This window comes from Microcaecilia unicolor, chromosome 1 (genome assembly GCF_901765095.1).
Source record: "Microcaecilia unicolor chromosome 1, aMicUni1.1, whole genome shotgun sequence".
Classification (NCBI taxonomy): Eukaryota; Metazoa; Chordata; class Amphibia; order Gymnophiona; family Siphonopidae; genus Microcaecilia; species Microcaecilia unicolor.
Window position 1 is genome coordinate 579,969,710 of NC_044031.1, and position 14,568 is coordinate 579,984,277.

General features: G+C 46.3%; 1 protein-coding gene across 1 annotated transcript in view; it reads right to left on the reverse strand.

Moving 5' to 3' along the window:
• The window catches only part of C1H8orf76 (chromosome 1 C8orf76 homolog), a 44,634-nt gene extending 31,188 nt beyond the window's left edge, over positions 1-13,446 (reverse strand). The window contains exon 1 of the mRNA XM_030190210.1: positions 12,852-13,446. Within this exon, the coding sequence (XP_030046070.1) occupies positions 12,852-13,106 (255 nt within the window). The 5' untranslated portion in view covers positions 13,107-13,446. The remainder of the gene's footprint in view (positions 1-12,851) is intronic.
• Positions 13,447-14,568: the final 1,122 nt, after the last annotated feature.

Here is a 14,568-nt window from a genome sequence, read left to right on the forward strand (position 1 = left end):
TCTACACGTTGATGATAAGCACTAATTGCACTCAGGTGAAACCTTAGAGAGTTGGTCTTGAGACCACAATTAGAGATGTGCAGAAGATATTCAAGCAGGGTCTGTGCAGCGCAGGAAATAGGATCTAGAGCTTTGACCTCATATCAGTTGGCAAACCTCCTCCATTTAAAGGAGTAAAACCTCTTAGTGGCATCTTTTCTGGAAGCCAGCAAGACCCTGGACACACCCTCAAGAAGATGAAGGAAGCAAATTCTAAGCTCCCAATATCTAGGTTGTGAGGACCAGAGACTGGAGTTTGGGATGCAGAACAGATCCCGTGTTCTGCATGATGACAGTCGTAAAACACTCCAATCTCCACGGAGTTTTGGAGGATAACTCCAGAAGAAAGGGAACCAGAGGGTGTGATCAACATCATGGTCCCACGGTCTTGCTTGAGTTTCAGCAAAGTCTTTCCTACCAGAAGAATGGGAGGATATGCATACAGAAGTCCTGTCTCCCAACGGAGAAAGGCATATGACGCTAATCTGTCATGGGCCTGGAGCAGAACTGAGGGACTCTGTGACTGACTGAGTGGCAAAGAGATCCAGCGAGGGGGTGCTCCGTGCTTGGAAGATCTCATGGGCAACGCCCATGCTGAAGGACCACTCGGGAGGCTGCATGACCCTGCTCAGTCTGTTGGCCAGGCTGTTGAATTTTCCTGCCAGGTAAGTGGCCTTGAGGAGTATTCCGTGCTAGTGTGCCCAATACCGGATGGCCTCCTGACACAGAGGGCATGATCAGGTGCTTGTTAGAGGGCAACCTGATCGTCTGTTTGAATTAGTACAATTGGTTGTTTAGCCAATCACTGAAAACCTTTAGAGCGTTCCATATTGCCTGGAGCTCCAGAAGATTGATTTGGAGATCTGTTTCCTGGGCTGACAAAGCACCTTGAGTGTGAAGCCCATCTAAATAAACTCCACACCTAGGCAAGATGCATCCGTCATTAGCACTTTCATGAGCTGTGGAATTTGAAATGGGAGTCCCAGAGTCAAATTGGATCAAATTGTCCACCAGAGTAGAGACTGAACCAGCTCTGGCGGGACCCGGATGACATCCTCTAGATTCCCCACGGCCTGACCCCACTGGGAAGCTAGGGCCCAATGAGCAGTTCACATGTGAAGACGTGCCATGGGTGTCACATGAACAGTAGAGGTCATGTGACCCTACAACCTCAACATCTGTCAAGCTGTGACCTGCTGAGCTGCTTGGACCTGAGTGGCAAGAGCAACAAGAGCATCTGCCCACACCACAGGATGAAAAGCCTGAGCCAGAAGAATATCCAGCAAGACTCCAATGAACTCCAATCACTGAACAGGGAGCAGATGGGACTTGCGTTAGTTTGAAACAAACCCTAGCAGCTCTAACACCTGAATAGTCCTCCGCACGGACTTCTGAGCCCCATCCCATGACATGCTCTTCACCAGCGACACTGTGACTACTGCCAAGACACTTGGTGAAAACCCTGGGAGCCAACACGAGGCCAAAAGGCAACATGTAATACTGGAAGTGACGTGTCTCTGGCCAAAATCAAAAATACTTCCTGTGAGTTGGAAGTATCGGGATATGAGTAGAAGCATCCTTTAAGTCCTGACAGCACAGCCAATTGTTTTCCTGAAGCAGGATGCCCAGGGAAACCATCCTGAACTTCTCTTTGACCAGGAATTTGTTCAGGACCCTCAGGTCTAGGATGGGACATATCCCCCGTTTTCTTTTGCACAAGAAAGTACCTGGAATAGAATCCCTTCCCTTCTTCCCCTGGTGGAATGGGTTTGACCACATGGGCCTTGAGAAGGGTGGAGAGTTCCTCTTCAAGTACCTGACTGTGCTGAGGGATGAAGTGATTTGCTCTCGGTGGCAATCTGGTAGTCTCTGAAGTCAATGCAGGGCATAACCGAGAAGGACTATTTGAAGAACCCCAGTTGGAAGCTACAAGGGGCCACCTTTCTTGATAAAACTTCAGCATCCCCCCAACCGGCAAGTCGTCCAGAAGTCAATTTTACAGCGGCTATGCTTTGCTATAGCCAGTCAAAAACTCGGATCCTGCTTTGATTGGGGAGCCGCCTGGGCCTTAGGCACATGCTGCTGACGAGAATGTGCGTGCTGGGACTTAGCCTGTTGAAGCTGGAAAGAAGAAGGGGTGTATGTATGCCTCTGCAAGTAATAAGTATTCCTCCTTAACTTGCCAAAAACCTCCTAGAGAAGGAAGCAGGTGCAGAAGGTGACTGGTGAGAGACAGAATCAATGGTATCAGTGTGCTTTTTGATGAGGTCAGAAAACTCCTCTACCTTCTCTTCAAAAAGATTATCCACCCACACGTGGCATCCACCAATCTCTGCTGGATCACTGGGTTCAAGTCAGAGACAGGCAGCCATGAGAGTCTGCACATCACTATACTCTGGGCACAGATCCTAGAGGCCACATCAATAGTGCCGTAGGCTTCTTTGGCCAAGAACTTATGACATGCCTTCTGCTGTTTGACCAGCTGGCAAACAGATTCAGCCTGCTGTGGTAGGAGAGAGTCTTCTAAATTAGACATACTGTACACCAAGCACTGCAACTACAGGCTTGTGTAGAGCTTGTACGATTGTACCAAAAGAATCCAGGGTTCTAGCTTCTCTGCCATGGGGCACCAAAGCACAGTCCCTAGGACTCCTGGCCCTTTTAAGCGTGGATTCCACCATCAGGGAATGATGAGGCAACTGGGGCCTATCAAACCCAGTGGAAGACTGAATCCGGTATATGATGTCAATCTTCTTGGGGAGGAGAGGGACCAACAGAGGGGACTCCCAGTTCTTCATGAAGCGGGACTGTGACAGCCTCTCTAGGAGGAGAATCATAGTCCAGGACTTCAAACTCTTAGCCCTGGGTTCATCCTCCACTTCCCAAGGAATTGGGAAGGCAGCTGCCATCTCCTTTACAAAACAGCATAAGGAAAGGCCCTCAAGTGGAAACTTCCTTCTTTCCTGTGAAGGGGAAGAATCAGATGAGATACCATGAAACTCCTTCTCCAAGAAGTACCATGGATCCTCTTTGGTATCCTATGAGCGCTCCTCAACAGTGTCTGCTGACAAAGATTTCCTCATGGGAAGGCTGAGACCGAGCCTGCCTCGATGTAGAAGTACCACGACCCCAAGAGGGGCATTGAGGTGTCGGCTCTGGCCTCGACTCTGGCAAAGCTTCCTCCACCAATGTTGAGGGTGTGCCAACATGAGTGGCAATAATTGTTGAGACCGCAAGTGGCACTGGCATCTGAGACCTCATCGCAGGCTGATGACCATGCGGGACTGTAGCAAGAATGGCTGGCGCAAGCACCCCAGACGCTGATGCACTCTGCAAGAACCTTGCCAAAAGCTCAGGAAGCAAGGCCTGTAGGCACTCATTGAGGGCTAACATCAAGAAAGGCAGGGGTGCTGGTGTAGAAGCAGGCTGCTGAATCTGCAGGGCTGAAGTGGTGCCTGGTCCTGGCTGTGTGGAGATCCATGCATCGGAACCTCCTGTATAGAGGGGGAGTGGTCCTCCCAGTGCTGACTCTTCTCGGGAACCGATGAAATCCTTGGTGCCCCAGAGCTCCTGGCACCATGCATTGTGGAAGATCAATGCCTATGCTTCTTCCGATGCCTGGCGCCAAAAAGGCCGACTGAGTCCTCTCATTGCCTTGGTGTCAGGTCCGACGCTGATCGGTCTCAGGGGGCCTGAATAGCAGCTGGCATCGAGGCAGGTGGAGAACGATGCACAGTCACTTCTAGTGTGCAAGGGTCTTGCAGTTATATAGACCGACTCACCTGATGCCGATGCAACACTAGATGCCAATGCCAACGCCGAGGACACCGGCACCAATGTCGAGGCTTCAAACCTGGCTCCAAAAATCTTTTCTCCCTGGCCAACTGTGACATCAAGAATGTGTATCCTTGCCAGAGATGGTCCTGTTGCACCACGTGCAGCGCTTAAAGACACTGGGAACCTTCAAAGACATGAAAGGAATAACAGCCATGGCCAAATCAAATGACTCAATGGTGCTAAACAAAAGGAAGAGCATCAAAAAAGAAAAAATGGGAAAAACCTGACCACAGCAGGCCTAAACGTGGCCTAACGAGCGCGGTAAAAACAAAGAAAAGTTAGAAAAAAGGAAAAATAATATGGGGAAGGATAAACAAAAGGTAAACCCTAAAAGAGATATTAAGAAAAGGAGAAAAAAAGGAAGACACAAAAAAGACCAATCGAACCAGCTGTGGAGTGGATAAAGACACGTCCTTTCCTTACCATGGAAAAAAGAGAACTATGTTCTCGCGCTCTTGCAGTGGGCGGGAGGGAACTCACACGTGCATGATGGAGCATGTCTTGTGCTCAAAGACTTACTTTTTCTAAGCTTGTAACAAGCTCCGGACCGGCAACCCGGGCTAGTGTTACCCGTCTGTCAGAATTAGAAGTCTGCTTGTCCTCAGAGAATGAAAGAAAAGAACACCATTATCAATAGCAAAGTAAATAAATAAATAAATAAATCAATAAAAGAAGCTAATATTTAAAATGGAAAAACAGGGGGGTCACGTGATGCTCTGAAGAGAGGAAGACATGGTCCCGCGATCTCCTGGGCCCTGACTCTCTAAACTGCCTTAAAATAGGATCTTCAGCTTACATCTCTCCCCAAAAGACGATAGAAGGAACAGTTTAGCCCCTCATGGACAAATATTTAAGTTCGCCAACGCAAACAATGGCGAACCGAGGGAGCAAAAAGGAAAAAGAAAAAACAAAGGCGCCAACCGCGATAGCAGAAGAACGCCCTGCAAACGGGGGAACCCGGTTCACCACGGAGCAATTGCAACAGATCGTGGAAGCAATGGACACCGCACTAGACCCGAAGCTAGAAAAACTATACACGAAAGTGACCAACCTGGAAATGCTCATAGCAGACACGGCAAAACGAACTGGAGAACTAGAAAGAAGAGTCTCCGCTGTAGAAGATGCAGCAGGCCCCGCGACGCAGAGAGAAAAAAAAATGGCCGCCACACTAGAAACCCTGTCAGCAAAAGTAGAGGACCTAGAAAACAGGTCACGGCGGGGAAACCTTCGCATAGTGGGGCTGCCAGAGTCAGTAAATGACCGACTGTTATCCGATTTACTAGAAAAATGGTTAGCAGAAGAGTTCGCGTTATCGGACCATGCAGGGAAACTATGCCTGGAAAGGGCTCACCGCATAGGTCGGAGGCAAGAAGGCAGGCAGACCCCACGAACAGTGATCGTAAAAGTACACAATTATGTGCACAAAGAAGAAATATTAAGAGGGTTTCGCCAAAAAAGGAATACGCTGCAGTATGAGGGACAGCAGATACGTATCTTTCAGGATTATTCAGCAGCACTGCAGGAAAAAAGGAAAAAATTCACCCCACTGTGCCAGAAATTACATGAAAACCAACAGGTATTTATGCTGATTTACCCAGCAATATTAAAAATCAAACATGAGGGCCGTTGGAAGCAATTTGAGGATATTCAAGAAGCTCAGAGATTCGTGATGGAGCTGGAGACAAGAGACCAGCAAGGAAACACTGAGCAGACAAACGGCTGAGGCGCACTAAGGAAGGGAGACCTGCAGTGCAAAAGGTTTGTTTTTGGGGACCGATACTGAGTAATAAAAGAATTCCACAATGGATGTAGAGCTAGGGCGGAGGGGAGGGAGAGCTGGGGCCCGGGGACACGGGAAACCCCAATACCCATTAAGGATAATGGGAGTAGATAAAGAGGGGAGGGGAGAAGGGAAGACGGGGGATGAGGGGAGTCCTAAAAGAGGAAAGGGGAGGGAAGGGGGAAGGGAAAGAGGGGGGGTAGAGGCTGAAGGAGGTACTACTAGAAAGCTGAGTATCTCTAAAGAGGAGAAGGACTGAGCGGAGGGGGAGACTGGTGGACTTAAAGATCAGGTGTAAATGGAGATGGATATTCCAAGGGGGGAGGCTGGGTCCCCTGAGGAAGGGAATAGAATGTAAACTGAAGTTCTATGTTGCACACAGAGGAGATGGCTAATCTGCAAGGAGGGGGGACTAGACTGATCTCCTGGAATGTAGGTGGGATCACATCCCCGGTTAAAAGGGCAAAGATTTTAAGTGCTTTAAAGCGGCATAAGGTGGGAGTTGCATGCCTACAAGAAACCAGGTTATCTCAGATAGAACACCAGAAATTACAAAGGCACTGGGTAGGAGAGGTTTTTTGCTCCTCAGCAGTGGGGAGAAGAGGAGGGGTGGCGATTTTAGTACATAAAGCGGCAGCAATAAAAGCTAAATTTTTATTTGCGGACAGTGGGGGACATTACGTAGGGGTGCAATTAAATTGGCAGGGACAGACGAGGCTACTTGTAGCAGTTTATGCACCCCAGTCAGGAGAAAAGAACTTTTTTGCAGACCTTTTTGCAAAATGCCAGAAATATGGCTCCGACCCACTAATTATTGCCGGAGACATGAACCAGGTCATGGAGCCGGAATTAGACAGGACAGGCAGACAACCGAGAGGGGAGACGTTGGGACCTGGCGTGCTTGAGACCTTTTGTGGCGGGCTGGGGATGGTGGACCCGTGGAGACTACTTCATGATACAGAACGAGATTACACACACACCTCACGGGCCCACGGAACCCAATCCCGCATAGACTATATTCTCGTCTCACAACAACTGTTTTCCCAGGTTTCGAATGCAACTATTGGCCCAGATGAAATATCAGACCATGCTATGATTTGGATAGAAATAGAGGCCCAACCATATTACCGAGCGGCTGGAGGTTGGCGTTTTCCAGCATACCTATATTCTTCCGCTGAGTTTGCTGCATATCTTGCTGACAAGTGGGCAGATTATAACTTGAACAATAAACAGCACGTAGATAATGCTGGCCTTTTCTGGTCCACTGCAAAAGCGGTAATGCGGGGGGAGGTGATGGCATACATTGGAAGGAGGAATAGGCAAATAGCACAGCGGGTGGTACAGGCAGAGAGGAGGGTAAAACAGGCCAGACGGAAGTACACGGCTCATCCCACACAGGACTTGTTCGAGTCCTTAATTGCAACACGGACAGAGTTAAATAGCCTGCTCCAGGAGAGGTTTATGAGAGCCACAGTGGCCCGCAAATATCATCTCCATAGATTTGGAGACCGCCCGGGAGGCATGATGGCTAGGCTGATTAAAGGAGCTCGCAGAAGGCTAGTGGTGACTAGCATACGCAGTGGCCCTAATTCATGCACCACAAGCCCGGAGGAAATTGCGAAGATTTTTAGAACACATTTTGAGGAGGTATATTCAGGGGAGCAGACAGGGGAAGAGCTACGGGGAAAGATTCAAGAATATTTAACTCAGTCTAAAATACCACATTTGACGGGAGACCAGATGGAGTCTCTGGACTCCCCACTAGATGCAAAGAAAGTGATGAAGGCAATACAGGCCCTGAAAATGCACTCAGCACCCGGCCCCGATGGGTTTTCGGGTGAGTTTTATAAATTGCTTAAACAACAAGTAGTGGGGCCCCTGCTAGGCCTGTTTGAAGAGGCGATAGAAACAGGAAGGCTCCCCAGATACGCGAATGAAGCGCTAATCACTTTAATCCCCAAACCAGGACGAGATTCCACAGACCCAGCTGCTTATAGGCCTATATCACTAATTAATGTGGATGTTAAAATCCTTTCTAGGTTATTAGCAGAACGCCTAGCAAGTGTACTTCCAACGTTAGTAGGAGAGGAACAAGTGGGATTCGTCCGTGGTAGGCACTCAGTGTTAAATGTCCGAAAGCTGCTGGCAGCTGTGATAGCGGCACCTGGGGGAACTGCAACAAGCCTAGTGATTAGTTTGGATGCGGAACGTGCTTTTGATAGGGTAATCTGGTCATTTATGTTTGAGACATTGCAATGGGTGGGAATAAGGGGCTGGTTTCTGCAAGCGGTTAGGATGCTTTATGTGGATCCACGGGCTAAATTATTGGTAAATGGGGTTAGAACTCAAGAATTCCTAATAAGGCGGGGAACAAGACAGGGATGTCCTCTGTCCCCATTACTATTTTTGATATCATTGGAACCCCTATTATGTAAAATTCGCGCGGAGCCTGGAATCCGGGGTATGAAGGTGGGCAAAAGAGAGGTGAAGTTATTAGCTTATGCAGATGACATATTGCTTCTGGTGGAAGACCCGCAGACATCAGTGGCGCGGCTACTTGAGAAGATAGGGGAATATGGGAAGTTATCGGGGTTTAGATTAAATCTGGGAAAGTCCTTGGCACTGCCGATGTCCTCCACTGTTCAGACCAGCTGGAGTGGCCCCTTTCCTTTTAAATGGGCGGAGGAGAAGCTTAAATATTTGGGGGTGGAAATCCCGGTAGATTTGTCCACATTGTATAGAAGGAATGTACGGCCTCTGCTGGAGGAAACTAAACGCCTCTTAGGGATCTGGGGCTCTTGTCCACTTTCCCTAGCGGGGCGCATTGCCTTATTTAACATGATGATAGCACCAAAATGGCTGTACAGATTCCAGATGCTACCACTGTATTTACGGGGAAGGGAGGAGAAAACATTACATGAAGTTTTAAGGAAGTTTTTGGGGAATAACAAACGCCCCAGAATAGCGTTGAATGTACTGTGTAAGCCTAAAACACATGGGGGTATGGGATTACTCAGTATCAGATACTTCACAATTGCCTGCACCATGAGACATGTTCGTGATTGGCTAGTAGGAAGCCAACAGTTTACAAATACCCAGCTGGAAGCATCATTGACTCCGGAGGTGCATCTCAGCTGCTTAATGCACACCTTAAAAACAAGACCCGCTGGGCAGCAACCTTTGAACTGTTTTGTGCGATCAGCAAGAGCAATGTGGCGGTGGTTGTGTCGAAGACAAGGCTTCGCGGCAGAGGCTACTCCTTTTCTATCATTGAATCTTAACCCAGATTTCCCAGATGGATCATCAGCGCAACATTTTAAATCATGGAGGATGAAGGGGATTCGGTACCTATTTCAATTGCTGGATGAGGAAGGGCAGGTAAAGCCACTGGCAGAATTACAAAGAGAATTTGGTTTGACTGCATCAGATTTTTATGCCTATGCACAAGTGAAGCACTATGCACAATCATTGGGAGCCATGAATCTGGCAGAAGACGTACAGGAAACGATATCAACAGCACTCACTCTGGGATCGGAAAATTTGGTGCCACTGCGATTTCATCATAGACACCTTTTGGACACAACAGAAGATATAGACTATCGCAAAATGGCACGGGATTGGAAGAGGGATCTAAAAGTTGAGATCACAGCTGATATGTTACAAGGTTACCTGCTATCCATGCTGCATAGGGCGGCATTCATAAGGCAATGGGAACAGCAATATAAGTTTGCCACGCGGGCTTACATCGCACCAGCCAGAGCACGAAAGGCAGGTTTTGGAACAGGAAATTGCCCCAAATGCGGAGAAGAAAAGGCGACTTTGGGCCATATGTTCTGGCAATGCGCACAGATTAGAACCTTTTGGAAGCGGGTTTTGGCAGAGGTCAGACATTACTGGAAGCGGACAGTAGGAGAAACCCCGCTGTTATTATTTGACGTTTATGTTATCGCCAAACCGATCCCTGTGGGATGCACAGGCTTTCTCAGAAGGACAGTGTTAATAGGAAAAAAGGTGATTTTGCTCTGCTGGAGAGAGACTCAGGCGCCTACAAAAGAGCTGTGGAGAACAAAAATGACCGAACAGTTACACCTGGAACTCTGTGGACTCACTGAGGCAGCTTACTCACAGCAGGAGCGGAACGCATTCTGTAGGGTGTGGGAACATTATTGGACTACCCTTCAGCCTAGCATCAGGAAGAGGATTATACACAGATTGAAGGGGAGAGAGGAGACACCAGCGACACCTTTTGGTACATCACAGAAGTGACATCAGACCTTTAATCAGACCTCAGAGGGGGGAGGGTGGGAAGGGAGGAGAAGGGGGGAGGGAGGGGGGATGGAGGGATTATTACAGACAATGGACCACTGATAATGTCTGCTTACCGTTTTAGCAGCAATCAGGTCAGTTAATAGATGTTTGGTAACGTAGGAGAGAAATCTATAAAGTACTGCTTTCTAAACAGAGGCTGGATAGTTCATTGATGTTTAAGTACCTTTGTTTGAGATATGCTGCAGATGTTAGATATGATAATTTATCTGAATAAAACAGACTCCAGTATGAGGGGAGGGGGGAGGTGGGATATAAAATGAAAAGTTGATAATAATGTCTGGGGAAACAAATGTGGAAGAATTCATTGTACTGTGGTTTTATACTCTTTCTCTGAAAATGTCTGTTCTATTCACATTTGTATTGGTTACGTCCTTAATAAAAATCATTGAAAGATAAAATGGAAAAACACTGTAGGCACATAACCACACCGTCTGCTCCCCTGCCGAGTAACTAGGCACCACCAAAGGCCTGAGTAAAAAATTATGCTTTCAGGGAATTTTAACATGTTGGGAGTGACTCTTCCAATTGGATACTAGAGGGTAATCGATTCCAGAACATAGGTACTAAAAAGAAAAAAGCTGAATGTCTTGTACTCTCCAGTCCAGCCACTGAAGGTGTATGGAGACTTATGGTGTTAGATGAGAGTAGGAGATAAGAGGATGCATAAGGAGTGATAAAAGATGCTAAATAAGGAGGACAGCCAATGTGAATAGCCTTATGGGTGAGAACAAGAAGTTTAAACTGGACTCAAAATTTAACAGCCAGTGATGTTATATTTCAAGCGGGGTAATCCAAACAAATCTTGTGGCATGATAGAAGAGTCGGATCACAGGCTTGTACCTCATGAAAGACTGCAGAAAAAATTGGAGAGTCATGGGATAGGAGGTACTGTCCTATTGTAGATTAAAAACCGGCTAAAGGATAGAAAACAGAGAGTAGGGTTAAATGGTCAGTATTCTCAATGGAGAAGGGTAGATAGTGGGGTTCCTCAGGGGTCTGAGCTGGGACCACTGCTTTTTAACATATTTATAAATGATCTAGAGATGGGAGTAACTAGTGAGGTGACTAAATTTGCTGACAACACAGTTATTCAAAGTTGTTAAATCTCAAGAGGATTGTAAACAATTACAAGAGGACCTTACGAGACTGGGCGTCTAAATGGCAGATGACGTTTAATGTGAGCAAGTGCAAAGTGATGCATGTGGGAAAGATGAACCCGAACTATAGCTACATAATGCAAGATTCCACGTTAGGAGTCACTGACCATGAAAGGGATCTCGGGAGTCGTCGATGATGATATGTTGAAACCCTCCGCTCAGTGTGCTGCGACAGTTAAGAAAAAAATAGAATGTTAGGCATTATTAGAAAAGGAATGGAAAACAAAAGTGAGGATGTTATAATGCCTTTGTATCGCTTCATGGTGCGACTGCACCTCAAATATTATGTTCAATTCTGGTCACCGCATCTCAAAAAAGATATAGTGAAATTAGAAAAGGTAGAGAAGGGCAATGAAAACGATAAAGGGGATGGGACGACTTCCCTATGAGGAAAGGCTGAACCATCTAGGGTTCTTCAGCTTGGAGAAAAGACGGCTGAGGGGAGATATGATAGAGGTTTATAAAATGAGTGGAGTGGAATGGGTAGACGTGAATCATTTGTTTACTCTTTCCAAAAATACTAGGACTAGGGGGCATGCAATGAAGCTACAAAGTAGTACATTTAATACGAACTGGAAAGAATGTTTCTTCACTCAACATGTAATTAAGCTCTGGAATTCGTTGCCAGAAAATGTGGTAAAGGCAGTTAGCTTAGCGAGCTATAAAAAAGGTCTGGCCAGCTTCCTAAAAGAAAAGTCCATAGATCATTGTTAAATTGAGTTGGGGAAAATCCACTGCTTATTTCTAGGATAAGCAGCATAAAATGTATTGTACTGTTTTGGAATCTTGCTAGGTACTTGTCACCTGGATCGGCGGGCCACTGTTGGAAACAAGATGCTGGGCCTGATGGACCTTTGGTCTGTCCCCGGTATGGCAACATTTATGCACTTATGACAGATCCTGACGGATGGTGGGAGAAACATGGGTACTTAGTTAAAGGTGAAGATGGAGGAGAAAATGGATTGAAGAGCAAAAGGGGTGGGTTTTGGCTCCTCCCCCTAAAACAATGATGTTTAGCCAGCCATTAAACAGGCTTTTTTTTTAAATTTTGTTTTCGTTTAGTGCATGGGTTGGGTTAGAAGGAAGGATTTGTGCCATTCTAATCCACTTACTGCATCGAGGTCTACATTTTGATCTTGTGCAAGTTATTTAATTTTCTGATGCCTCGTCTACAAACGCAAATTGTGAACTCTCCAAGGACAGGGAAATACTTAACTGGCCTTGAGCTACAACCGAAAAAAAAAAATGCCTCCGCTAAATCCAAAATCCTTCGTTTTCCTTACATCGGTCAGTGACAGTGCAGTATCAGCGAAATGCTAAGATCGTGGTGGTAGGCGTGCACCAATGTGCGTTCTTATAAAGCTCACGTACACTACTGCGTCTGCATGTGCAATTGTGCAACAGCAAAAACAAAAAGCGCGAGGAGACCGTACAAAAGTCAAAGAAGTGAACCTGAACCACCTCCTTGTACAAAATAAACTGGCGTACTGCAAAGTTAGACTGGATGGACCGTGCAGGTCTTTTTTTTCTGCCGTCATCTACCATGTTACTATGTATATGTTACTATGTAAGCTTTGTTTTGCTATTTGCTTCGCGGCGGCGCGCAAACCACAGACTGAAAGAAAACATCATTCATCACCCACACAGCAAGATTATTGCACACAGGCCTCAGCGCGCGCGCTTTGGGTAACTCGGCGACGACGACTCACCTGGGGCGCGCAGACCTTAGCCGTATAGGAGTTGGCGGCGGCAAGAACAGGCGGAGGACTTTTGTCCTCACTTTCTGAAAACAATGACTCCTCGAACTCCCAGCCCAAGGGCTCCATGTTGCCGATGGGTGGCTGAGGGCGCCGGGAGCTCAGCTGTTCCGAACGGAAACTGCGAGCCAGTCGCCGGAGTTCCGTTGTTATCCTTGGCTGTAGGTTGCGCGTTCTACGACCACTGGCCGAGAGGCATGTTCGCATTTCTTATTGTGTAATCGATTGTTCGCGTTTTAGTGCTTTGGGAATAAAGATTCAAGGTACAAGGCTTTGTGGGAGCGGGTGAAGGCCAAGGGGCATATGTTTTGAGACATTCTTAAAAGGCAAATAGTGTTAGGGAGATTAATTTCTTTTTCACCAATGTGTTTAACACGGGTCTGGGTAAAAGATAGATCTCCAGGGTCCCGTTGTTACGACCTAAAAAGTACCACTGTTTTTCGGTCCCGCTGCCTATTTGAAGTTGCCACTTGCCGCGGACTATTGGTCTCGGCCGGGTGGATTCAAGTGTCCCCTTCTCCGCACAGCCGTCATCCCCGTACACTCAAAACAAAGCAAGTAAACCAATGAGCTGCTGCATCCACAAGAACAAAATATAAGAAAACCGATGGACTGCATTAGGGGCTTATAGCCCATTCATGTTTAAACAAAAGATAGCTGCATGAAACAAAATATTTATTTTTATTTTGACTTATAAAAGCACTTGCCCCTGCAACATGTTCAAACAGAATAATCTATTTGTGTATCTAAAAGGTAAGCTTCTACAAAACAAAATGACTCTGGGCAAGTCACTTAACCCTCCATTGCCCCATGTAAGCCGCATTGAGCCTGCCATGAGTGGGAAAGCGCGGGGTACAAATGTAACAAAAAAAAAAATTAAGATGTGATTCCATGTGCCCCAATGAAAGGAGAGTTTAATGCCATTTAATTTCAATATATTCCATCACCTTTATAACTCCAGGCTTCCCAAGGCAGATTACAACAGTTAAGATGAACCCATCAGGAAACAGGATATTCTCAAGTTGTTTCTGTGATATTCAATTGTTATGTCATGATATTTATATCTACATATGGGAAACTTTCAAAATAAATTAAAAAGCTGTCCAATAAGTTAAAAAATAAATCTTTTGTCCTCCACTTTTTAAGGCACTGCCTATCCAATTACAATAGCTTTAGACTTGTTACAGATGGCCCAACAATAAAGAAGGACAATGTGGATGCAGCAGCTCATAGGTTTGCTTGCTTTGTTTTGAGTGTGCTAGAGATGACAGCTGCGTGGGGGAGTGGAGACAGATTAACCAAATTGGCTTCCTTGCTTACAGTGGACTAGATATGCTCATTTCCACTCCTGTCTATTAAACCTCCTTGGGTTTAATGATGACACACGCAGCACATTGGCATGGCGTGGCATGAGGACCTGGCGGCAAAAAGCCAATGATAAACAAACTACAGAAATAATGAAGGACATTAGTAGCAGTATCCCATTACAGCACACAGTATAACAATATGTTTTCTTAAATCTGGCCAAATGTTGAATAAGTAGAGGTAAGGCATTATGTACACAATAAATAAACGACATTATGTCCATGCTTACAAAGCCTCATTTATGCACATCATCTACTTTTTTTTTTGTACACACAAATGTTTAAAAAAAAAAAACTGAGCACAT